This window comes from Lepidochelys olivacea (genome assembly GCF_965140295.1).
Source record: "Lepidochelys olivacea isolate rLepOli2 genome assembly, chromosome: 2".
In the NCBI taxonomy this organism is placed as follows: domain Eukaryota; kingdom Metazoa; phylum Chordata; order Testudines; family Cheloniidae; genus Lepidochelys; species Lepidochelys olivacea.
This window is the reverse complement of record NC_140412.1, coordinates 266,893,799-266,917,534: the sequence shown is the minus strand read 5'-3', so window position 1 is coordinate 266,917,534 and position 23,736 is coordinate 266,893,799. Positions and strand designations below refer to the sequence as shown.

The window sequence follows — 23,736 nt, the reverse complement described above, 5'->3', positions numbered from 1 at the left end:
ATGCCCAGCAACCTCTGCTGGCCAGAGTTAAAAAGGCAACGCCCCAGCATTCAGCCTCATTCGAACATGGCATATAGTGTCGCCCCTCTGCTTCCAACCTCTTTGCTGGACATTTACACCTGCCTCTCCAGAGAGGGGTGCTACCAACCACCTTCCTTCAGTACAAGCCTGAGCTATTACCCACAGGACGTGAAATAATGAATGACTGGTCCGCAGGCAGGCCTCCTGCCGGATGGATCAATGGGCAGGAAGAGGCAGGGCTGACATTTCACTTCACTGTCATCCCCCCCAACTCCCCCATCTTTGGGGTCTAGATCAACGGGTGGTCAGGAGAGGATTGTTTGCTGATCCCAGGGGGTTTGAGCCCAGGTGACCTACAGACCATCTCTCTGGACACGCAGGGACGGAGACAACACTGGGTGCCCCACCCATCCCTCCGGTTGCCTTGACAGGCTATGCTTAGGCTGTATGCTCAGAGCTCTGCCCCTCCTCCGTACTCTCTTGCCACACTGAAATGTACGGGAGTCCCAGCTGCTGGGGCCAGAGGCAGCCCTTGATTATGGCTATTAAAGTGTCTTCAAACCAACAGCAGCTGCAGAACACACAGCAGCTAAGACGCACGCTGGACCTGCACAGCAGAGTCTTCTCGTCACAATGCAAGACCCTTTAACAACTGGCCCCCAAGCTGAGCCAAAGCACCTCCTTGAACCTGCTCAGAACAGGGGGTCCCCAAGATCCACGACCATTGGAAGTGGGGGGTATCTTTCAAGCGACGGTGATTTTTGGGTGCCCAACTGGAGACTCCCTGCAGGGACTTCATTCTTCAAGGGCGAGTGCTCAGCACTTACTGGGAAAAGGCCCCATAAATTGGACATTTGAAAAAAACCTGGCCAATCACCTTGGCAAAGCGTTAGACTGAGCTAGGGATGGTCACATATCCCTAGAGATGCAGAAGAGACAACCAACAGGGCTGCTCTCCTTTGGATGTCAGCCCCTACTGCTGATCTGGGGACCACTTTAATATCAGTTACAGGAAGAGACCCACTAGGCCCCTTCCTTAGTCACCATGTGCAGGACGACTCCCCACAGCCCAGTCACTGGGCTCTGGCTACTCCAGTTTGCGGCTCCTCCCTGTTTGCCCGGGAAAACTAGTCCCCAGCTCTCCCTGGCAGGAAGTTCTCTCCTTCATCTCATCTCATCGCATTAGACCGACCCCCTCTCCTGCACCAACCTAAATAATCCCCCCCCCCCCGGCCATGCTCATTCTGCCAACCTTTGTCCCCGTAGTCAGCTCTGAGGCCAGGTCTCTTCTGTTTCCAGCTCATAGTCCCCTTTCAGATCAGTCCCTCAGTCCCAGTGATGGTTTTGGCTGCTGCCTTTCAGGTAACTCATGCAATGAATTTGGATCACTGAGCGAGGCCACATTCCTCCCAAGGGGAGAGGGAGACTGGAAGGGCTCCTGGCCATGTTTATTGGGCTACCTTACACCACTAAGGTGCATGCTGTGCTGTTCGTCAGCTGTCGGGTAACGGAGGTCGAGCCCCAATTCATTCTAGCATTGGGAGCAGGGGGAGAAGGCCGTGGCCCTCGCTGGCTACTCACATCCACGATCAAGAAGCCAGCGGCTTGCAAGTGTCGTCGGGCCATGGCGAAGCGGCCCAGCAGGTCCTTGCTTCTGCTGCTGAAGTTTGGGAACTCCCACCTCAGGAAAGCGATCCTGTGAGGGAGACGCACACAGAGGGAAGGGGCAGAATGACTCAGGAGCAGGCGCACGCTCAAACCTATCACAATCGAGAGCGCTGGGTACCCTGGGCTCTGCAGGCAGGACGCTTTGCTGGCTCTGAGCAGCTGCCAAAGCTCCACAGGAACAAGCACTTCGCAATGCTACGAGGAGCCGCTCTACCCAGCTGCGATTGCTGCCTGCTCTGGATCGGACAGGGCACGAGCGCTGGCATGCTGGATCAGACCCCCGGCCCACTGACTGGCGTCCATTATCCTGCATGCAGCAGTCACCAATATCTAATGCTTCAGAGGACAGTAACAGGAGCATCGCAGCCTGTTCAGTTGTGCAGGGCTGCACGTTTGGGGTCAGGAGCAGCAATGCCAGGGGCCAGGGTCCGGGAGATTAGTTCAGGTCCTGAGGCAAGAGATCCGAGGGCCCCTGTCTGAGCATTTACAGGCACAAGTACTATGCCCAGATTACTCAGCCCTGCGATTTGTTTGGTGTGTGTGTGTGAATATGAATGCTGGGGAAAGATGCTAGAACAATTTAACCACAGAATAAGTCCAGCAACAATGTGAGAGGGCAGTTTAGTCCCCACGGCCTCTGATGAGGGGCCAGTTACAGTGGCAGATTGATGTGGACACTGCTCCACCCGGAACTAGACCGAGATCGAGCCAGCCACTACTGACGGGAGTAGTGCTTCGTAGGTTTCAGTCTCAGCATCCATGCCGTTGCCGAGCAATGGGGCGCTAAACCTTGAAGGCCCAAGCAGGTTAATAAGGAGAAAGAAAGGGGCCTTGCTGGCTAGGGAGCCTGCACTGCCCAATTAGCATCAGCATCTTCCCATACACCCCCTCCCCCTTCCCTAACTAGTGGTTCTACTCACAGCTGCTTGGGCTGAGTGTGGACATGAGCTGGGGGCTCACTCATTCCAGCCTGAGCAGGGGAAAGGGGTATGGGTCCCCCCATGATCCCCAGCTGAACTTCTTTCCCAGTGGCTGGCTAAGGGAACTTTTAGATGAAGATGCTGGTTATCCCGATCAGCTTGTATCCTGTGTGTCTGTGGGGACTTCTAGGGAGGTGGGAGAGGTAGGGAGGGGACTCTCAGGAGCTAGGCAGCTTGTGGTTACCATTCCCCAGAGTCTGCTCACAGCGCCCATCTTCCTTTGCCCGAGTTTCAGCGGTCATGATGCAGCCGTGGCATTGCTGGCAGCGGGTCTGTGCCATGAGCTGCCAGGGAGTTAATGCACTTGTTCTGCTTTCACTACTGCAAGTGCAGAAACATCTCACCTCATCCTGAGCACTTACACACACGGCAGCCTTCCTCCCCTCACTCCCACAGGGCTGGGGCGGACTTAGACCCTTCATCCTGGCCTACATAGCGCAGCAGGGCCTGATCTCTGGTGTGGCTAGGCACTCACCTCCTGGTGCCGCGGGGTGGGGGTTTTGTCCCTTCTGACTGGAGCAGGTAGGGGGCAGCAAAGTCCTTTATGGGGAGAGGCTGGTTGTCGCTGTTCAGCATCATCTCTGCATCTACACAGGAGAGAGGGGAAACCACAGGGACTCCTGAGGCCTGGCTGGCTCCTGATTAACATCAGTTGTTCTACTGGGCCACATCCCCAGGGAGATCTGATGATGCACAAAGACTTGCCTAGGCCCACCGGCTCACCCGTGAGAGGGTGACACTAACTGGCCAGCTGGGGTAGTGCCCGCCATCAAGCACCTGCCCTGCTACCAACCTACCCCCTGGACAGAGTTGCATTTTGGCTTTGATTTGCTAGCCAATGGCAGTGGGTCCAGCAGGGCCATTCCACTGTGTCTTATGCTCTGTGTGGATGGTGGGGAGCTGCAGTCACACACAGCAGCCACCTCTCCTAGCTCATGGCGGGTGTCTGTAGCATGTTTTTATCCCCAGGGTCCAATTAGAGGGACGTGGGGCCCATGAACTACAGGTCTTGCTGTGGCAGCCAGCTGGGCCAGTACCCACCACGGAGAAGACAAGTACTGAATTTGACATGGCTGCAGGGGGAGGGGGGAAGCTGCAGAGTTCTTGGGTGGACCTGACAGCTGCTGTTCACACAATGGTACGGGAGGACAGGGCGTTTCCTCCCCGAGGTCTGCCTAGCAGCTCTGCAGGCTGGGACATAGGGACTGGTCTAGCCAACCCAGAGGGGAGACAATTTTCCATCTGCCTTGTCACTTCCCTGAGACAGTCAGGCATATGTCTGAGAAACAGTGTGTTCCACTCTGTGCTAACTAACCACCAGTGATCCAGAGCCCTGGAGCTGGGGAGCACGGCAGGACAGAGCCTGTCACCCCTGGAGCCAGGGGGTAGAAAGGTCAGGTGCACGGGGTTCACAAAGCCAAAACCATCTGGCCCCATGAGCTGTCTCTGCTCAGGACTGGAATAGCAGAGGGGTCAGGAGGGAGGTGCACTGGCAGGGCAAGGAGGCACCTCAGACTGATGCACACGTCAGGAGGGAGGTGCCCTGGCACAGCTGCGGTGGGAGCCAGGTGATGGATCAGTGGGTGAACAGGAGGGCTGCATCAGGACTGCCATGCAAGTGGGTGAATGTCAGGAGGGAGGAGTTTACACGCCATGTGCTCTCTGGACAACGCAGGAGCTCCCCAGTTCATTCACATTGAAGTCACTGCAGCCCTGGGCTCGGGTCCCCAAGAACACACTCACCAAGCTGCCAGCCATAAATGGTGTGCACGTTGAACCGCCTGTTAACCTCGTCTTTGGCCACCCTGTTCAGCACCTCCTGCAGGCTGCTCTGTAGCGGAGAGGCCTTCGTGTCCCTGGTTGGCTCCGTGGCACTCAGGGCCTCTGGCGGAAGGAAGGGCCCCTGGTAGCCCGGGCACTCCAGCCTGGCAGCAGCATTGATATGCATCAGTTTGAGCCTGTAGTTCTGTCCTCTGGGCGTCTGGTCGGCTGTTGGGTAAGAAGGGCAGCAATGAAGACCTGGCCCAAGGGAGGGGCCTGGACCGAGGGCTCAGCCACTCAGATCTCCTAAAAGTTCAACTCAGTCCACTTCATAGCAGGACTCGGGGCTTGTGGGCTCTAGCCCCACATCTGCCACTCAGGACCTGGTCCTGCAGGGCCCACAGTGACGAGTGGGATTATACGCTGGGGCTTGCCCATGACAGCAGGGACTGCACTCAGTGACCCAGCAGGTCCCATCCAACGCTATGTCCCATTAGACATAGGTGCTGAACAACCTCCCACTGATTGCAATGCACGCTCAGTACCTTGAGGGGGGCACCTACCCCCTGCTGCATCTAGCGCCTGATCTCCAGGGACTGGGCAGTTGCAGCTTTGGCAGCACCAAGCCTGTGAGGCAGGCTTTGAGGGAGAACGCCCAGGAGCACGGGGAAGGGACATGCGCTCTGCCCGGCACAGGGTCCTTGAGGTGTGTGGGGTAAGATCCCTGTGCCCAGCTGCGATTCAGTGGCACTGGCATGGAACAAGCGTTATCACTACCCCGTGGGTCTCCACGTCAGGAGAAGCTCTGTGCTACAGAGACGTGAGCACACAGACCCAAGCGTACCCGGCCATAGTCACTCCAGGAAGGAGCGTGCCCAGTGTTTCACGTCATCACTAACAGCAGAGCCAGCACCACACGGGAACCCCCGCGGGCAGCACCACCCAAAGGATGTCACTCGGCTAGACAGATGCCCCCTGTGGCAGACTCCGGAAGTGGCTGTTCTAACCAGAGGCCGTTGCCAACCCCCTCTGTGGTATACTCATGCTGAGAAGGGCTCACGGCCTTTCAGATTGCTGAGCTGGCAGAACAAATCTCATTCCCTGCCCACTAGAGCAGCTTTGCAAACCTCACAGAGGCTGGGTGTCTGTAGCACGGTTTTATCCCCAGGGTCCATGAGTGGGACGTGGGGCCCATGAACTACAGGTGTTGCTGTGGCAGCTGGATGGGCCAGTACCCACCAGGGAGAAGACAAGTACTGAATTTGACATGGCTGCAGGGGGAGGGGGAAGGGGAAGCTGCAGAGTTCTTGGGTGGACCTGACAGCTGCTGTTCACATACGCACTTCCCAGACTTTAGAATTCAGCAGGAATGGGTGGGTGAGTGAGGAACAGAGCAGCAAACTAGCCTTTTCACATTACAGAGCTGTGCTCAGACTCCAGCTTCCAGGACAAATCAAAAATCCAAGGCTGGTGGCATCAAACCACTCCTTGGTGAAGAGTTACCCACATAAAGAAATACACAGCGCCAGCGTGCCCAGGGCTGGGAGAGCAACGGGGGGCAGTTAAAGTGCATCAGAAGGGCTATGTGGGGCCAGGACTGGAGTAGCTCAGGGCGGTAGATGAGCAGGGATGCCCTCTGGAAGAACACTGTGGGGGAGGACACACTCAAGTCAATGCTATTGGCACTTCATTTTCATGAGCATTACACTCACTTCCATCCGGGGCCCTCTCCATCACACCCACAAACCCAAACGCGAATGCCCAGCAGAGATTAGGAGCTAGTGCTGCTGGGTTAGCCACAGCCCCCATGCCCCACGGCCTGGCTGCTGAATGATTGCTGTGCTTCCCACTTCCAGCCACTTCAGGACTGTCCTGGGGGTTATAACAGACAGCAGCGAGGCCAGCTCCCCATACGTGACCCAGCCTGTGTGCCTCACCCGGGGCCTGGACAGACTGATACCGTCACTCATTCAATCCTTCACCTCTCTGCTGCAACTGTTACAACAGGGCCACCTGGTGGTGGATTTGTGACATGACATCTGTCGGCAATGGAACTGAGACTACATTCATCTCACCCATCATGGGATAGGCAACGACCCCGACCGTCACCTGGGCCAGACAGGAACTGACAACCTGGAGGACAAAGGCGCAATACTCCCATTCCCAATCCCTTGAGCTGTCAGGTTCCCCATGGTCTTAAAAGGCTCCCGCTCTCTCCATCTCCACTGGCAGATACAGGCACATCCCAAGTCCTTGATACATCTACATTTACCCAGAAGCTGGCTATACAACTGTGGGGCCAGCACCCTTTGCAGGTAGGGAGTCTTTGCCTGTTGCAGCACGCACAGTGACCACACCAGATCTGTCAGCAGGTGCAGGTCCAGACTGTCCAGCTGGTCACCAAGCTTCTCATGGACCTGGGGAAGGAAAGTCACAAGCTGTCAGATGGGTTTCCTGGGCTGGGTCTTCCTAGCTCTGCTAGGAATTCAGAGGCCACTGGACCGATACCTGGGTGGCTTGGCCTGAGCACACCTAGTGTGAGACATCTTAGCTAGAGAAACGCTTCTCCCAGCAGAGGGGGTATTTGCAGTCAAGGGATTTTTCTCATTTTGGTTCTTCAGAAATGTGAAAGTGGGTTGCCCAGCAAGACTCTCTCTGAATGGTACCTTCTCTCTAGGGTTTGTTATTGCAGGGTTGCTACGACAGAGGCAGCACACACCGTGCTCATTGTACGCTTGCTGCTCTCTGAAGGGCCAAGAACTCACTAACAACCGGATCACTGTGTTTTTCGTGGGCCAGAGAGCAGCGAGGGCTGTGGGATTGCTTCAAAGTCACACGTGTAAAGAACACGGCCTTTGCCTAGGAATGAACGGGATGAGAAGCCTTGCATGCCCTCCCTGACCGCAGTGGGATGCCAAGTGTCATTATCATCCTGAGAACACCTGGATCAGTGTGTGCTGGCAGGATGTCCCTCTGGGTCCGCAGCAAGCAGCTGGGCAGCTTCACCACTGCAGGGCCTCTTACCATTATACAGAGGATTTGTAGGCAGAGGCTTTCATGGACTCACAGAAATGTGGGGCTGGAAGGGGCCTCGAGAGGTTGTCTAGTCCAGCCCTCTGCACTGAGGCAGGACCAAATAAACCTAGACCACCCTTGACAGGCGTTTGTCCAGCCTGTTCTCAAAACCTCTAGTGACAGGGATTCCACAACCTCTCTTGGAAACCTGGTCCAGAGCTGAAGTACCTTTAGAGCTAGAAAGTATCTGCCTTGCTGCAGATTAAGCCCATTTACGTCTTTTCCTGCCTTTGGTGGTCAGCATCCTCTTTATAACAGACCTTAACATATTTTTAATAAGCCAAAGTTGGTAGTTTATGGCTTAACAAACCCCCCCTTTAGAGAGAGCTTCTAATTCTGGTGTCTGTGACAACCCTGCAGACCAGGGCCCTCGATGAATGCATACAACAGGCATGGGGCGGCAAGGCAAGGTGCCCCAGGCACTGCCCAGCCACTGTGCCTCCCCCTTGCCCTGGAGAGAGACCCCATAAGGGTGAGTGGCCCCATGGAGACCAGGCAGAGGCCCCAGAGGCTGGTAAGTGAATATGGAAGTGGAACAGACCAGAGGAGGACTCCTGGAACTACGGACCTCAGACCATCCCTGCACTTTGCCTCCAGGGAGCTGGTCACTTTGGTATGCAGCCGATTAAGTGAGCTGTAGCTCACGAAAGCTCATGCTCAAATAAATTGGTTAGTCTCTAAGGTGCCACAAGTACTCCTTTTCTTTTTGCGAATACAGACTAACACGGCTGCTACTCTGAAACTTTGGTATCGGACAGCTCAGCAGATGGTACAGAGCAGGCCAAAGGACAGTGGGGGAAACTGAGGTGACGGTGCTGCAATGCCACATCCAGCCAGGAGGGGCTGTGTTGAGGCAGCAGCTTTGCTACAGGGTGGCTTAATGAACTAAGCATCAGGTCAGAAAGGCCAAGACGCACTGAAGCCTCTGGCTCAAGCCCCAGCAGAGCCATCTCAGCTCTGTACCTTCTGGGATGAGGAACTACACATCAGGCCGGTTGCTGCAGAGGTGATGGGACTATGAGGTAGCTGAGCTCCTGCCTGCTCTGTGTGAACAGGTAGAGAACACGTTGCCTAAAATCTATACTTCTGCCTGCATCTAACCAGCTCTCATGGTGCACCTGGGAGATGGGCTAGATTAGCCAGAGAGCTGGGTTAGATTAGCTCTGGGCTAGATTAGCCAGAGAGCTGGGCTAGATTAGCTCTTGCTCAGAATGCTACTATGATCATCCATGCCTACCTAGCAAATGAATTGCGAGCACCGTGCGGCCCTCGCTGCCTGGCTTGAGGTGTGCGGCTGCCCCAGCTCTGAAGGGCACAAGCAGGCATAACAGGCAAAGCACGGCATGCCAGAGACCGGCAGGTGAGTGCACAGGCACTGAGGCCTGGTCTAAAAGCTCCAGTCCCCCCAACCCAGATGTGCCCCTCTGGAGGGCTGTCATAGCCCCATTGCATTAAGTGATTATATGCCTATTGTCTCTGGGTGTATTACATACACTGGTCACCAGTACAGGCAGCAAGGAGAGCCATTCTCCTTCCCAGCCACCTGTGTCAGGATGACATAGCCAGGAGAGGGTTACGGCCTACCTGCCTGTCACGTCTCAGCAGGCAATTTAAGGGAAGGGGGAGTCTTACTGGGGGGGCTTTTCCTTGCCTCTCTCAGTCCCCAGACACACCCTTCCTTTAAATCCCTGGCCCAGTCCTGACAGGCAGGTTTGCCCATAACCCTTTCCTGATAATTGTTTTACCGTATCACATCATCCATAGTGTAGGGCCTCCAAGTCAATGCTTGACTGAAAACACTGAGCCTGGCACTTTGCCACATGCAGCAGGATGGAGCGAGTGCCGGGGCCCTGCTGGGATGCCCTGCTTCCTGTTCTCAAGAGCTCAAATCCAAGGACTTCACTGAGCAAACATGAGCACTTACTCGAGATGAGCTGCGGTGCCCCCCAGGTTTGAACAGATTGTAGATCATGCATGTGTTCTGGGAGATGGGTGTGTAACTGCGGGGCTATGGCATGGCTGTCCTTTTCCTACAGAAGTCAGAGCTGGAGATATTCTGGACACCCCTAAGTCTGCAAGCTCAGATGTCTTCAGGAGATCTGCAGCCTTGGCAGACCTCACTTTGGTTCTGATGTAGCCCGAGGGCATGACGGGGGACGGGATGGGCAAGGAACGTTACCATGTTAAAGTAGTTCTCGCTTCTGCTGGGCTGGAAGTTCAGGCGGGCGAAAGACAGGATGACGTTCCACAGCTGCAGCATGGTGAATCTGTCAGCTTTGTCCAAGGTGTACTGGAAACCAGAGAGGGAAAGCATAAGTGTAGACCCGAACTGCTCCAAAGCAAACACTGACGCTTACAAAATCCAACCCACGGACAGCGCTGCCCCGATGACACAGGGCAGAAATAAGCCAAATGGCCCCTATGGACCTGTTAAGGATTTTGTATTAGCATCCAGCACTATATTCAAGGAGCACAAAGATATGGGTGTGTAAGTATAAACTGAGATAGACAGAATACACCAGCTGCCCGATGAGAAACGGAAGCACAGACAGGATAGTCGGGGATGAATTGGGATTAGTTGCCAAGCAGTCCGGGGCTCCCCTCAATGATCCCCTCTCAGCGTAAGCTGCTACCACACCAGGCAGCCATCTGCAGCAAGCCAGCTATGATGTGCCCCATACTGTAACCCCCAACATAGAAGAGACATTGAAGCCATTTTTACTGACACATGCTGTCTTGCACTTAGCCAAGTCAAAGAGCTGTATGTGCTACCACTGAGCAAGGTATCAGCTTGGTATCATAGTGTTTAGACTTTTTAGACTTTACAAATACATCTCAGCATCATTACCCCATCTTACAGCTTGGGAAACTGAAGCAGAGGGGCCCAACAATGGCTGTTTCCCCCTTTCCTTCCCCACTCAAGTCTCCTCACCTGAGCGAAGGCCTCAAAGAGGGGCAGGTTGAGCCACTTGAGGTAAGCAAAGGACTTGATGCAGCGCCCCACGTCACCATGAGCCATCTCGGGCACGCGGGCGTGCAGGTCTGATGCCATCTTCTGGAAGACCTGGGTCTGGTGGAAATTCAGCTTTCCTTAAAGAGGCAGAAGAAATCAGCACCTGCTTAAGAGGAGTCAGCCGGGAGCTCCGAAGCATCAGTGGGAGCAGTGCAAGGGGGGAGCGGGACGTCTGGGGGGGGGGTAAGGCACAGGGGGAGACAAGCAAAAGCATCAAGCTGTATTCCTGGAGAGGAAGAGGCTCTGGATGAATGCTGTTCCCTCCCCACCTCGAAATCAGATCTTAGCCACAACCATACTCTTGCAACTACAGAGAACCAGGCCAGGCCTCTGCCCCAAGCCCATCAGCCTCTCTCGATCACCAGGCGGTGCTGAGAAGGGATTCAGACTAATGATGCTGGCCTGTGCTGGGTGCCTGTGGAAGATTTTTATCCCCTCTCTAGACAGACATGGCATGAACTACAGGTGCTTCTGTGGCAGCTATTTGGGTCAGTACCCATCACTGAGGAAGAGAGCACTGCATTTGACAAGGCTGCAGAGTGCTTCACACCTGATGCTAGCCTGACTGTAGGCTCATTAACTAATACCAAGGGGCAGCCTAAATCCCATAGGAGTACTCATGGTATCCACATTAACGCTGAGCCAGCCACCAGGTGAAACTTCCAAGGGGAAAGTCAAACACACAGCCCCAGATAGGCGCATGGGGCCCTTGTGTTTGAAATGATCAAGCAGCACCGTTACACTGATGTTGAAGTAATCAAATCAAAGTACTAGTGGGAAGAGGTGTAGTGACAAGGGCCAGGAGGCAGGAACTTTGCAGTTGCTAGCTCAGCTTTCTCTGACTCCCTCTCTGGCATGTCACTTAACCTTTTGGGGCCTCAGTTGCACCAACTGCGTAATGGAGATAATATTCTATTTCCCCAGGGCTGTTGTCAATGTACTTAAAATGTCTGCAAGATGAAAATAATTTGAGAGCAAAGCGCTAGCATGTTCATTTGCCTTCCTAATCGTATAAACAAACCCACGTGCACCATTTCAGAACGCAGAGCTCCAGATATTCCCATTCCACTGGGTGCATGTCCCTGCAGCTCTACACCTAGGGATGGTACTTATTTTAAAATCTTCATTAAATCCGAATAACTTTCTTCAACACACAAAGGAGCTTGTCTTGGCTGAGGAATAAATTCGCTACAAGCTTGAAGTTAATACTAAGCTGTATCCGAAAACAAAATTAGGATTTAGGGTGATGGATGCTACAGAAAACAGGGAACTAAAGAACCATCATCATAGGTGAGGAGTGTTGTGGGCAAAAATCCCCAGAAACAGACAATACCAAGGGAAGTGAAACAGTGTCAGATGGGCCAGGAGGGGAGAAGAAAAACCTGTGAAAGTCCATCGGAGTAATACTGAACTACTGAATTCTGCCGAGTTTAGAAGTTTGGAAAAGAACTTAAGTTCAGTTATGGTCAGGGTAACAAACCTGTGGCCAACTGGTACCTAATTACTGAACAGATCTGCTCCAGGAGTTCAAGTCGTACGTAAGCTACATTTGTTATCGCTGCAGAACCACCGCAGCTCTGGGAGCGCGAGCAGGACTCTCTTCTGGCTCACGCCAACAGAACCTTTATCTCAATACATTCTAATGGCAGAATTTCTGTGGCGATGCACGAATCAGCAAGAGCCCAGTAAGACTCTAAGACTATAGGAGTCCTGGGGCTGGCAGTCAATAGATTGTTCAATTCCTCATAGATGTTAAGGTCAGAAGGGGTTAATCAATCACTCAGTCTGACCTCCAGTATAACACAGGCCAGAGAATTTCAACCCATTCCCCCTGTACTGAGCCCAGTAACTTGTATTGGACTAAAGCATCTTCCAGAAATGCATCCAATGTAGCTCTGAAGACATCAAGAGATAGCGGCTCCACCACTTCCCTTGGTAGTTTGTTCCAGTGGTTCATCACCCAAATTACAGGAGAGATGATCTAGTCTAGATTCACTGAGAGAAGCAGGGAATGCTCTGAATGCCATTTCTACTGTCGCTTTTTAGAGTATATAACCACCCCATCTAGGTAGTCGTAGTTCAGCCAGTTGGTCACGTGCAAGACAGACAATGAAGTGGACTGCTCAGCTGGAATCAGCCAGTTTAACAGAGGGGCTCATGTCACTGTTCTACCTGGTAGGAGGATACACTGCCCATTTGTCTGGACTGTTGCTAACAAGAAAGCAGCGTTTGTGATGTCCTGCAGAGGATGAGAGGCAAAATGTCTGCAGAAACCAGCAAGGAGGGGTCAGAGAACTAAGAAACCCATTATTATACCAATGGGTGTGTTACTTTCTGCTCAAATTAATGTTGTTTATACCTAAGCATGCTATGACTAGGTTCATTATTGTGATGGATCAGAAAACTCTGATCTATGCTGTAGCTTGCAAACAGAGATATCTCCGAGTTAAGACTGAAATACATTGGCCCGCCACACCCAAGAGCACAGGCAGAGACCTACTGTACTATGTAGTATATTAGTCACTGGATAAAATAGTATCACTTTACAAATATTCCTCAACTAATACTCTGATGGAGAGAGATCAAATAATTTTGTAACATCACCCCTTTACGCCTAATTCCATCTGGGCAATCCAGTTCATTGCCAATCCCACAACCACAGCACTTCTGGCCTGCTGAAACAGGCAGGTAGTAACACCTACCTTTTGCAGGTGGGGAAACTGAGGCACATAGGTTAAATGACTGCCTTTGGTGACAGAGGGAATCCGCTGCAGAGCTGGGATTAGAATTTGGGAATTTCTGCCACTCTGCTGTGTGCTCAAAGAAGGTCTCTTTCAAACTGTGCAGGTTTAAGTAGTTTTCTTTGAAAGCCTTTGCTGCTAGAAGTCCGTGGTAGATGTGGATGGTGACACTTAATGCACTATTGGAAGGTGCTTTGATATGAGGCTGATGAGCATGGTAAGAAACTAAATAGAATAGAATGCAAAAGCTGAGGGCACTGTAAGGTCTGCATTGTAACTGAGAAAATCAATTCCATTGTGGGTGTGTATTAGAGGTACCAAATAACTCGACAGTTAACTCTCCAAAGCAGGGTCAAGAGAGATTTCAACCCGCTGGGTAAAGTTATTTGTACTTGAATGTATGAGCTTAGGACTCAAGGTGGTCCTCCTCTTCCTCAGCCAGGACTGCATCATCATGGTACTGATGCTCTGAAGTCCTAGTTCAATGCAAAGACTGTGCTGCACTGGACTCTGCTGGTGTGATACTTGACTGAGTAGTTCAGGGGACGGCTGGACTCACTTACCATATGCAAAGGCCAAGTCCACAAGAACACTAGTGCTGAGGGTAAAGTGCTTCTGAACCAGATGGTAGGAAATGGCCCGGAGCAGGGGGACAGAGCGCCGGTTCTGGAGAGCTAAAACCAACGCCACTTTCCGAATGTCCTCAGCAGTGAATTGCTCGGCTAATTCCAAAGCCTGCCAACAGACATTAAGCACAGAGAGTAAAGGTGGGATAAAGCAATTTACACGATTAACTGCTTACATATCTCACATTTCAAAGTATCTTACAAAACATACCCTCTCAAAGATCATCCAGCGCTGAAATGCTGGAGCAGAACACAGCAGATCACAGTAATAAACAGTATAAGAAATGATGTCAAAACCATTGTATCCAGAGGGGAGAATTAATGGAGGCAGGGCGTAATTACTTCTGACTGAATTTGGTCAGGATATCAGTGCTACATTGAATACTATTGCAAAAAATACTGTGGGATCTATTACAACCACAAGTGGCCAGTATGGGCTCAATACAGGAGTAACTGGGTGAAATTTAAAAACATAAGAATGGCCATTCTGGATCAGACGAATGGCCCCTTCAGCCTGGTATCCTCTCTTCCGACAGTGGCCAATGCCAGATGCCTCAGACGGAATGAACAGAACAAGTCAATTATCTAATGATCTGTCCCGTTGCCCAGCCCCAGCATCTAGCAGTCACAGGCTTAGGGACACCCACAGCATGGGGTTGCATCCCTGACCATCTTGGCTAATTCCTCGGAGACACTGACCATTCATTCCTACTCTTTGTTTTCTGTCTTTTAACCAGTTAGTGACCCATGAGAAGACCTTCCCTCTTACCCCAGGACTACTTAGTTTGCTTAAGAGCCTTTTGTGAGGGACCTTGTCAAAGGCTTTCTGAAAGTCTAAGTAAACTATATCCATTGGATCCCCTTGTCCATGTTTGTTGATCCCCCTCAAACAATTCTAATAGATGGGAAATCATGCCTCGCCCTTTACAAAAGCCATTTTGACTCCTCTCCAACAAATCGTGTTCATCTATGTGTCTGATAATTCTGTTCTTTAGAACAGTTTCAACCAATTTGCCTGGTACTGAGGTTAGGCTTATGGGCCTGTAGTTACTCGGACTGCCTCTGGAGCCTTTTTTAAAAAAATAAATGACCTGTCCTATGCAGGAGAGGAGACTAGGTGATCGAACGGTTCCTTTTGGCCTTAAACTCTGAGCATCTCAGTTTACATTTCATCCAAAAGATTACAGCGCTCTAACATTAAGGGTTTATGTTGGGCTCAGCCCCATGGGATCTGAGCTTCTAAACCAATGCACCAGCAAGGTGAGTACTGACAGAGGGGAAAGAGTAACCCCTACTGAATCATTAACACCATTTCCTGGTGTTTCCCTTGGCATCTCACCTATTACTAACCTTACCCCACTGTGTTTAATTTGCTACCTGGCAAAATCCCAAGCCAATCAGTCTAAACTGTGGTATTTTTATTAGCATGTACCAATGTCTGCAGCAAATATTTATCCCCAGGATCCAGAAAGAGAGAGACGTGGGGCCCATGAACTACAGATGTTTCTATGGCAGCTTTTTGGGCTAGTACTCACCATGGAAAAGGTGAGTACTGAATTTGACATAGCTGCAGTCAAACAACCACTTAGAGACCTCACTGGTGGTTTCAATCTGGGGAGCGTTTCCTCAGCCCAGATCACATGCCTGAAGGACATCTAGTAAGCAATGAGCTAATCCACGGGCACAGGCCTGCAGAGCTGTGATTCACAAGCCATCTGATTCAGAACCAGGCTGAACTGGAAGGAGAAAGGAATGGAAAGAGAACTAAGGTAACATTCCTTTTCTCCCCATCTGTGATGACTTAAATGGGGGAGTCTCAAGGCAGCGTGCCCCCACAATGAGCAGATTCTGCAACTCTGTGCTCAGATCTCAGTGGAGCTTGGCCCTGGGGGTGAGGCAGGCTCTTTACAGAGTCTCACTATGGAGCCATTTCAGTAAACTGTAAAGTAAACCACAACAGTTCTCTCCTTAACCTCAGACCAGATGTGGGTTGTTTGGCTTGTCAGATTCAGGATCACTGCTTTAAAAAAAACAACAACATTCTTGGGGTGGTGGTGGGAAAACATTCCAGATCAGAAAAGACCCAGGAGGCCCCTGAGGGAACATGCTGCCATGCATGCCTGACGTGCTGTATAAATGCCTACGAGCCCTTATTTGTGAATAGATTTTTTTAATCACTTGACAGCCCTAATTTTGCTGAACTTTTTTCCCTTATGTATCCAGCACATTTAAGGTACTTTATTTAAATAAAACATGTAAAGTTCTGTTTTTGTGCATTTGCAATTAAATGTGAATTTCCATCCAAATACAGCTTGACACAAACTGCAAGTAAAAAATTGATCATCTAGGAAGTGAGAAATGCATCATTCATCATTCTCTTGTAATAAATGTAAAAATTAAGAATCTAAATAAATGTAAGTTAAGCTATATCACTGGTTCAATATCTGTGTATAGATACAGTTTATCCTCCTGGTTAGCAAAAAGAAGCACCAAATTTGACGTAGAGGCCGTATTTAGTTGCAAATCAACATGTTTCAATAATTACTAGCCAAAGAAAATAACTAGAAAGTACAAATGGAAAGCACAATTAAAATTACTGATTTAAATCAAGGCTACCTGCTTGCTGATTTAAATCATGATTCAAATGGGAGATTTAAAAGGATTTATTTAAATCAATCCACCCTGCAGAAGACTCACGCATGTCCTAGCTGCTGCCTATACCTTGTCCTCCAGCCGGTCCATCAGGGTCTGCGAGAGGTGCCCGACCTTCATCATCAGTGCCACCACAACTCTGGTGTCCCCAATCTCCGTCCAGCGCAGCTCCAGGTGCTTCACCACGTCGCTCAGCAGCTCACTCTGATCTTCCGTGTGCTCGCTGGCTGCTATGTACTCTGCCAGGGAAGCAATCTGCCTGAAGTTCAAGCGTCTTAACCGCCAGCGTACCTCCTGCTTCACCGATCTCAGCTCCCTTTTATTCCTCTCCAGTCCCAGACGGTAGAGGCTCTTCAAGAGGGGCAACAAAGAGCTATTCCAGACCTGGGAAAGCTAGGCAGCAAAGAGGAAATATGGGAATGTTGTTAGGCACAAAGGAGGCTGTAACAGAGCAAGAAGTGGAGTTAGAGACTAGAGGATTTATCAGATGGGATCAGTCATCCAGCATTGGCAAATGCCAGACGCTCCAGAAGGCACCCCCGAAAGAGTGGTTTTAGTGCTCCCGTGTCTACACTCCACATTCACTGCCCCTTTAACTTCACTCACAGCCTGCAGCTTTCCCAGCAGCATGAGCAGCTGCTATGTCCAGCCCTGGTCTGGAGACAGAGCAGTGGTGCTCTAGTTTTCCCAGGGCTGAGCTTTCATTGCCTTTAGTGTCAGTCAACATTTCTCTCTCTTTTTCCTCTATGTTCAGACCAAACTCCCCTCCCGCCCCCGTGTACATTCCACAACTGCCTCATGAAGGCACAGGGCACTTGCGGCTCTTCTCCAAGGAGAAACTGATGATGAAGCTGAAAGGCCATCATTCTTATGCTTCCAGATCTTGACTATATGTGCAAGATCCAATGACCCAGGTCACCCACAGGGCAGCGTAGGGCTATCGCTGCTGGGCAATGGGGTCAACTTGGCAGTTCCAGTGAGAAAAGCTAATATGCAGCTGGAAAAAAAAAACCAGAAGCCCAAAGTTGCACAGATGATAGTCTAGCTTCTAAAGCACCTTTCATGCTGAAGAATCCCCACGGGTTGTGCAGAAAACAAAGAAAATATCACCAAATTGCAGCCACCTCTGGGGTGGAACATGACAGCTATCTAACAACATGACAAAACAGTTTAAGGAAACGGAAGAATCACTTTTCAGCTTGAAGCTGCAGAAGGTATCAAGGGAAGTAGACTGTAACGGCTCAGATAGAATGTGGCCAGGGTGCTCTACTAGTGCTCTGGCAAATGGTATCACAGGCACCATAATAACCAAGACTTCGGTCTTAAGACTTGTCAGAAACTTGGCGCTTCAAGGAGCACAGCAGCCTCTCAGAGCCAGGCTTGGACACTGACTCAGGCTGATGATCACCACTGTAGAACAGTAATTCTTAGAGATCTCAGAGTAGATTGCAAAGGGTCTGTAAACAAGTATCACCCATTAGGCAGCTGAAGAAACATATCATGACCTACCAAAGATCACACAGGTCACTGGTAAGCCAGGAACAGAACCTCAGTATTCCCACTCTCAGTCTTGTGCCCCATTCAGTCTTTCAATACAAATCACCAACACTATTTCCTGCAGCACTTTGATACCAAATTCCATTGAGAGACTTCTGTCCAATTGCTGGCCTGGTCCACCCCTACCTGTCTTTTGATATCTCAGGGCTTGTCTACACGGGGTCTTATATCAGCTTAACTTTAGTTTGTTTGAATTAGAGTGTCTTGTGCCCACACTCAACTTCTTTTTAAAATCAAGTTATTTAGTAACTTAGATGGCAGCAATTAATCCTCTTTGGAAGAGAAGTAACTCCTCATTGCAGTGAGTTTATTTGCTTTAAGGTTCATGTGGACAAATCCTTAACTATTCTGCTTCTGGCAATCCTCCCACTGCCATCCCACAGTGCACTGCTTCACACCTGGATCATCCTGTCTATGGATCTGTCTGTGCACCTTCACTGCTCCATGGTCATCTCAACCAGATCCCCATTTAAATGCTAGCACACAGCTAGGTATGGCACTTTCTGATAGCAGTATTGAGTAGCACAGAGCAGCGTGGCATAACAAAGTAGTGTGAATGCCACTCAGTTCATTTACATAAGAATGGCCATACTGGGTCAGACCAAAGGTCCATTTAGCCCAGTATCCTGTCTTCCAACAGTGGCCAATGCCACATGCTCCAGAGGAAACGAACAGAAGAGGTAATCATCAAGGGATCCATCCCGTCACCCATTCCCAGCTTCTGGCAAACAGAGGCTAGGGACACCATCCCTGCCCATCCTGGCTAATAGCCATTGATGGACGTATCCTCCATGAATTTATCTAGTTCTTTTTTGAACCCTGTTATAGTTTTGCCCTTCACAACATCCTCTGGCAAGGAATTCCACAGATTGACCGTGCGTTGTGTGAAAAAATACTTCCTTTTGTTTTAAACCTGCTGCCTATTAATGTCATTTGGTGACCCCTAGTTCTTGTGTTATGCGAAGGAGTAAATAACACTTCCATATTTACTTCCTCCACACCTGTCATGATTTTATAGATCTCTATCCTATCCCTCCTTAGTCGTCTCTTTTCCAAGCTGAAAAGTCCCAGTCTTATTAATCTCTCCTCATATGGCAGCCGTTCCATACCCCTAATCATTTCTGTTGCCCGTTTCTCAACCTTTCCCAATTCCAGTATATCTTTTTCGAGATGGGACGACCACATCTGCACGCAGTATTCAGAATATGGGTGCATCATGGATTTATACAGAGGCAATATGATATTTTCTGTCTTATTATCTATCCCTTTCTTAATGATTCCCAACATTCTGTTAACTTTTTTGATTGTTGCTGCACACTGAATGGATGTTTTCAGAGAACTAACCAGAATGACTCCATGATCTCTTTCTTGAGTGGTAACAACTAATTTAGACCCCCACCATTTTATACATATAGTTGGGATTATCTTTTCCAATGTGCATTACTTTGCATTTATCAACACTGAATTTCTTCTGCCATTTTGTTGCCCAGCCACCCAGTTTTGAGAGACCCTTTTGTAGTTCTTCGCAGTCTGCCTGGGACTTAACTATCTTGAGTAGTTCTGTATTGTCTGCAAATTTTGCCATCTCACTGTTTACCCCTTTTTCCAGATCTAAGTGCACCAAATTGGTGCACTCAGAGCAAACAAACGAATCCAATTTAACATCCCCGTGTATGCATGCTCTTAGGGTGAGATGCTTCAGTATTTCTACTGATCTATACAAGGTGTCTGTAGCATTCTTTTATCCCCAGGGTCCAGTAATAGAGACATGGGGCCCATGAACTACAGATATTGCTGTGGCAGCCAGCTGGGCCAGTACCAACCACAGACAAGGACAGTACTGAATTTGACATGGCTGCTGTAGTTTAAGAATAGATAGTGGAGAACATAATGTAACATGTGAAACCCACTCTCATTATCATCATTTTACTGAGATTTCATTGGGCTAATCCAGGGTTCCATGTGGCTGTTGAGAGCTGGGTGTGGATTCAGTGATATGCCCAAAGGGGGAAACTAAAGTTCTTAACATGGGTACAACACTGCTGCTGGCAGAATTCACCAACGCTCAGTCCAATTCAAACTTTATTAGTCCTTGTGCTGCTGTTCACCGCAGCCCCTGTGAAGACAACAGAACTTAGCAGGGTTCTCTGAAGCACCATTGCCTCATGTCACCGATAGGGGAGGCGCAGCAGCATAATCTCAAAAAAAGAGACTGCAAATTGGGAAGGCAATGTTGTGTGTGCTAGGCTATCACCTCAATCCCTGCCCGTGCCCATCCACTGGGACGCATAGCACCCACAGCCACTACAGCCATTGAACACACAGAAATGGAATAGCCAAGTAATGTTGCGTTTTTAGTTGTTTCCAGTGCAGCAAGTATTCTGCCTTTTGTGAAAGCAGTCGGTCACTCTCTCTCTCCCTTCCATGGGCTCTGTCTCTCTCAGCTGGAAGTTAGGAGAACCAACATCATGTGACCAGCCAACTCTGCACAGGCCACCAGCTAAAAGCAGCTGGGAAAGGGGACTTTATCTGCTTGTTCTCCCGTCACACTCCTCCCTCCAAGAGCGCCCATCCGTGGCATCATGGGAACATACCTGGCTATTTAGAATGTTGAGCACTTGCTGGAAGCGACTGTCCTGCAAGATGCTCTCTGTTTCTAGTTTCTTGTCCACCACGAGTCGGGAGAGTTGGATGACTACTGCAGAGGCCTGGTTCCCATTTAGAGGGTGATGTTCACCCACGTTCAAGAGATCTTCAGGGCTAGAAGCTGATTCAATGAGTTCATCAATCTCTCTATGCTCTGGATGTCGGCTGTACACTTGCTCCTTGACTGAGAGTTTGTCTGTTTGCCTGGAGAGGCTTGAAGTGTGTAATGAAGCAAGAGCTGCCTGAGGTAGAGCTCTTGCTACCACTGTCTTGGATGCTGGTGCTAACAGAGAAGTTGGGGTCGCCAGGGGTGCGAAGATGGAGCCACAAAAGAGCCGATGACAACAGCGTTGCACCAGTCTGGCTGCCATGACACAGCTAGAGCTATTGGGAGTGAAGAGGAGGGGGACAAAACTGAACTGGGGTCAACTCCACATTTCAGAGGCCCTACAAAAGGAAAAAAAAAAAAACACTTTAACAAAAGCATATTTGAAAGTTAAAAAAGAAGAGGGAACTGGATGACTCTAGGGCATAGAGTTTTCCATCAATAGCCTGGTTTGAATCTAGCCCAGGCTGGTAGTGACTGAAAATCATGTGTCACATAGGCTATGCCTACATTTGTAGTGGTGTGTAGTGTAGACACACTACACACCCAGCTAGCATGGGTATAAACAGCAATGTAGACAGCGAGGCACTGCTTAGGTAAGTAGAGTACAGACAAGCCAGAACCTTGGCGTCTGTACCTACATGGCTCTCTACACACCCAAGCAGTGCCTCCCACCTCTACTCGGCTCTTTTTAGCAGTGTAGCATCCTTGCTGCCAGAGCATTTCACTGCTGCCTCCCCTTGGCCAAAGCCTTTCACAGCCACGTGTAGCTACACACCACAGTGAGGAAGCAGCCCGTTTTTCACTCTGGCCCATAGCTACGTCTACCCCACGTGCTGCCACAAGCGTAGACAAGGCCTTACGGACACTCAACTGCTCTAGAAGATAAAGTGTAGTCTCATGTTGGGAACTGTCAATGAATTTCAGCCCTGTTTGTTTTACATTCATTCATGATATTTATATAGCATCACTAAGGTCTGGGCCCGCAAGAAACACTTCCTTCCACTTTCACTCATTTATTCACAACAATCAGCCTAAGTCTTAGGCACATTATCAGTAACTTAGTTGAAATCGAGAGCAATTGTGGGGAGGGGGAACCCATGAAAATTTAAAACTCCCGCTTAGAAGTTACAGTGAAAATTGAAGGTTGGTATTAACTCCCATTTGTGACCACTGACATCCATCATAGGGTTGTATCTACTTCCTACCAATCCCGGCAATACCTGAGCACTGCCACAGCACTGCTGAACGGTTTGGCTCTGAGCCCGCTCATGTAAGTACCCTGCTCCGTCACATGCACCCTGCAGGCACAAAACGCGGATGGTACTTCTGGGTAGCCTCTCCTAGTCCTGCCGAAGCCAGTTGTGAAATCACCGAGAACGGGCCTCTTCTCCCCTGACCCACAGGCCAGTTCCTCTGGGGCAGCAGCAGCACATGGAGGGACAGGAGGCCCAGCTCTGATGGACCCCACCCCCTCGTCTGCACTGGATCGCCCGCTTCCCGGCTCCTACCGACAAGCGTCCCGCCGAGGCCACCTCTGCACGACGGGCACTTTGCCAGCGTAGGGAGCCCTAGACGTTATTTACCCACAAATCAGCCCCAGCTCCAGGGGGGAAGGTGCCCGCCCTCGGGGCTTCTCCCGGCGCAGCGGTGTGGGGGCGCAGCGGCCCGACGGGGAGGCCCCGCCCGCGAGCAGCCGCTCAGGCCGAGACAGGGAGGGAGCCGGGGGCAGGTCAATGTCACCAGGGCGAGGCCCAGGGCCCGGCACGCAGGGCGGGCGCGGGGCGTTGAACGGCCGCCCGCCCCCGCCGGGCGGAGAGGGGAACCGGCTCGGCCACAGCCCGGGGCCCCCCGATTTCTAGGCCAGGCCCCCCCCGCGGCCCGGATACACCCCCCCCCTCTCTCGCGGCCGGGAGCCGGAACAGCCCCAGGCGCGGCGGGACACGGATCCGGGCCGGCACGCGGGGGAAGGGAGGGGGCGGGGGACCACCCCTCTTCCCGGCGCCGTGACTGGCCCGGCCCGGTCCGCCGCCCCTCCCCCAGAGCCAGGGAGGCCTCCGGGGCCTGGCCGCCAGCCACTCACCGCCCCGCCTCAGCAACCGCCGGCCCCGCCGAGCTGACCTCGCCCGCCCGCGCCCGGGGAGAGGGACAGAGCGCGCGTGAGGGGGCGCGGGCCGGCCGCGTCACTACCCCCGCGACGCTCCTCCGCCGCGCCCATTGGCTGCCGCTGGGGGGAGAGACACGCCACGGGCGCCATCTTCACTGAGGGCGGCGGCGGGCGAGGGTATTTCCGGGCGCCGCCTGGGCGCGGGCGGATTCGGGGGCGGGCCGCTCTGCGCCGGCGCCATTTTGGGCGGGGTGGAGGCAGGGAGGGGCTCGGCCGGGCTAACGGCAGCCGCAGCCCCCTCAGATGGCGCTGGGGGCGCCTTGGGGAAGGCGGGGGACAGCCCCCCTCGCGGGCATCGGGAGCGGCGCCCGGCATCTTCTGCTGAGGGGGTTGCCAGGGCCGCTTCCGCGTGGCCGGGCTGCTGGGGGGCCTACGCGGCCCTAGGCCGGGGGGCGGGGTCGCCCCCGCCCCTCTCTTGGGCAGGGAGGGGGGCGAGTGTCCAATTCGGCCTGCCCCAAAGCTCTGGCACGCCGCAGGCCCGATGCAGGGCCCCCGCAACCCCCCTGGTCGAGGGGAGGCGCTTCAGTGAGGGCTGTATCGAAGGCCGGGCCGCCTGCCCGACGCCTGTCCCTGTCGTGTCTGAACGGCCGCTCCGGTTATAGGTGTTCCAGGCCTGGGGACAGGCCCCTCCACCTTCTGCTGAAATAGGGGGGATTTGGGGTGGAACGCTAGGGGGAGCTGAAAGAAAAGGAGGCCTTGTGGCACCTTCGAGACTAACCAATT

At 51.7% G+C, this 23,736-nt stretch overlaps 1 protein-coding gene across 2 annotated transcripts in view; it reads right to left on the bottom strand.

Annotated features, from left to right (window-relative positions):
- The window catches only part of TBRG4 (transforming growth factor beta regulator 4), a 28,625-nt gene extending 5,535 nt beyond the window's left edge, over positions 1–23,090 (bottom strand). Inside the window, exons 1-10 of one of the 2 annotated variants that reach the window (XM_084621520.1) lie at positions 22,930–23,090; positions 20,689–21,187; positions 16,607–16,930; positions 13,823–13,994; positions 10,438–10,595; positions 9,685–9,795; positions 6,703–6,847; positions 4,413–4,658; positions 3,145–3,256; positions 1,603–1,717 (exon numbers count right to left, since the gene is read on the bottom strand). In XM_084621520.1, the coding sequence (XP_084477646.1) occupies positions 1,603–1,717; positions 3,145–3,256; positions 4,413–4,658; positions 6,703–6,847; positions 9,685–9,795; positions 10,438–10,595; positions 13,823–13,994; positions 16,607–16,930; positions 20,689–21,111 (1,806 nt within the window). In that variant the 5' untranslated portion in view covers positions 21,112–21,187; positions 22,930–23,090. Of the gene's footprint in view, positions 1–1,602; positions 1,718–3,144; positions 3,257–4,412; positions 4,659–6,702; positions 6,848–9,684; positions 9,796–10,437; positions 10,596–13,822; positions 13,995–16,606; positions 16,931–20,688; positions 21,188–22,069; positions 22,089–22,929 lie in introns of those variants that run through there. The other variant, XM_084621521.1, reaches the window with a different exon arrangement.
- Between the last annotated feature and the right edge of the window lie 646 nt (positions 23,091–23,736).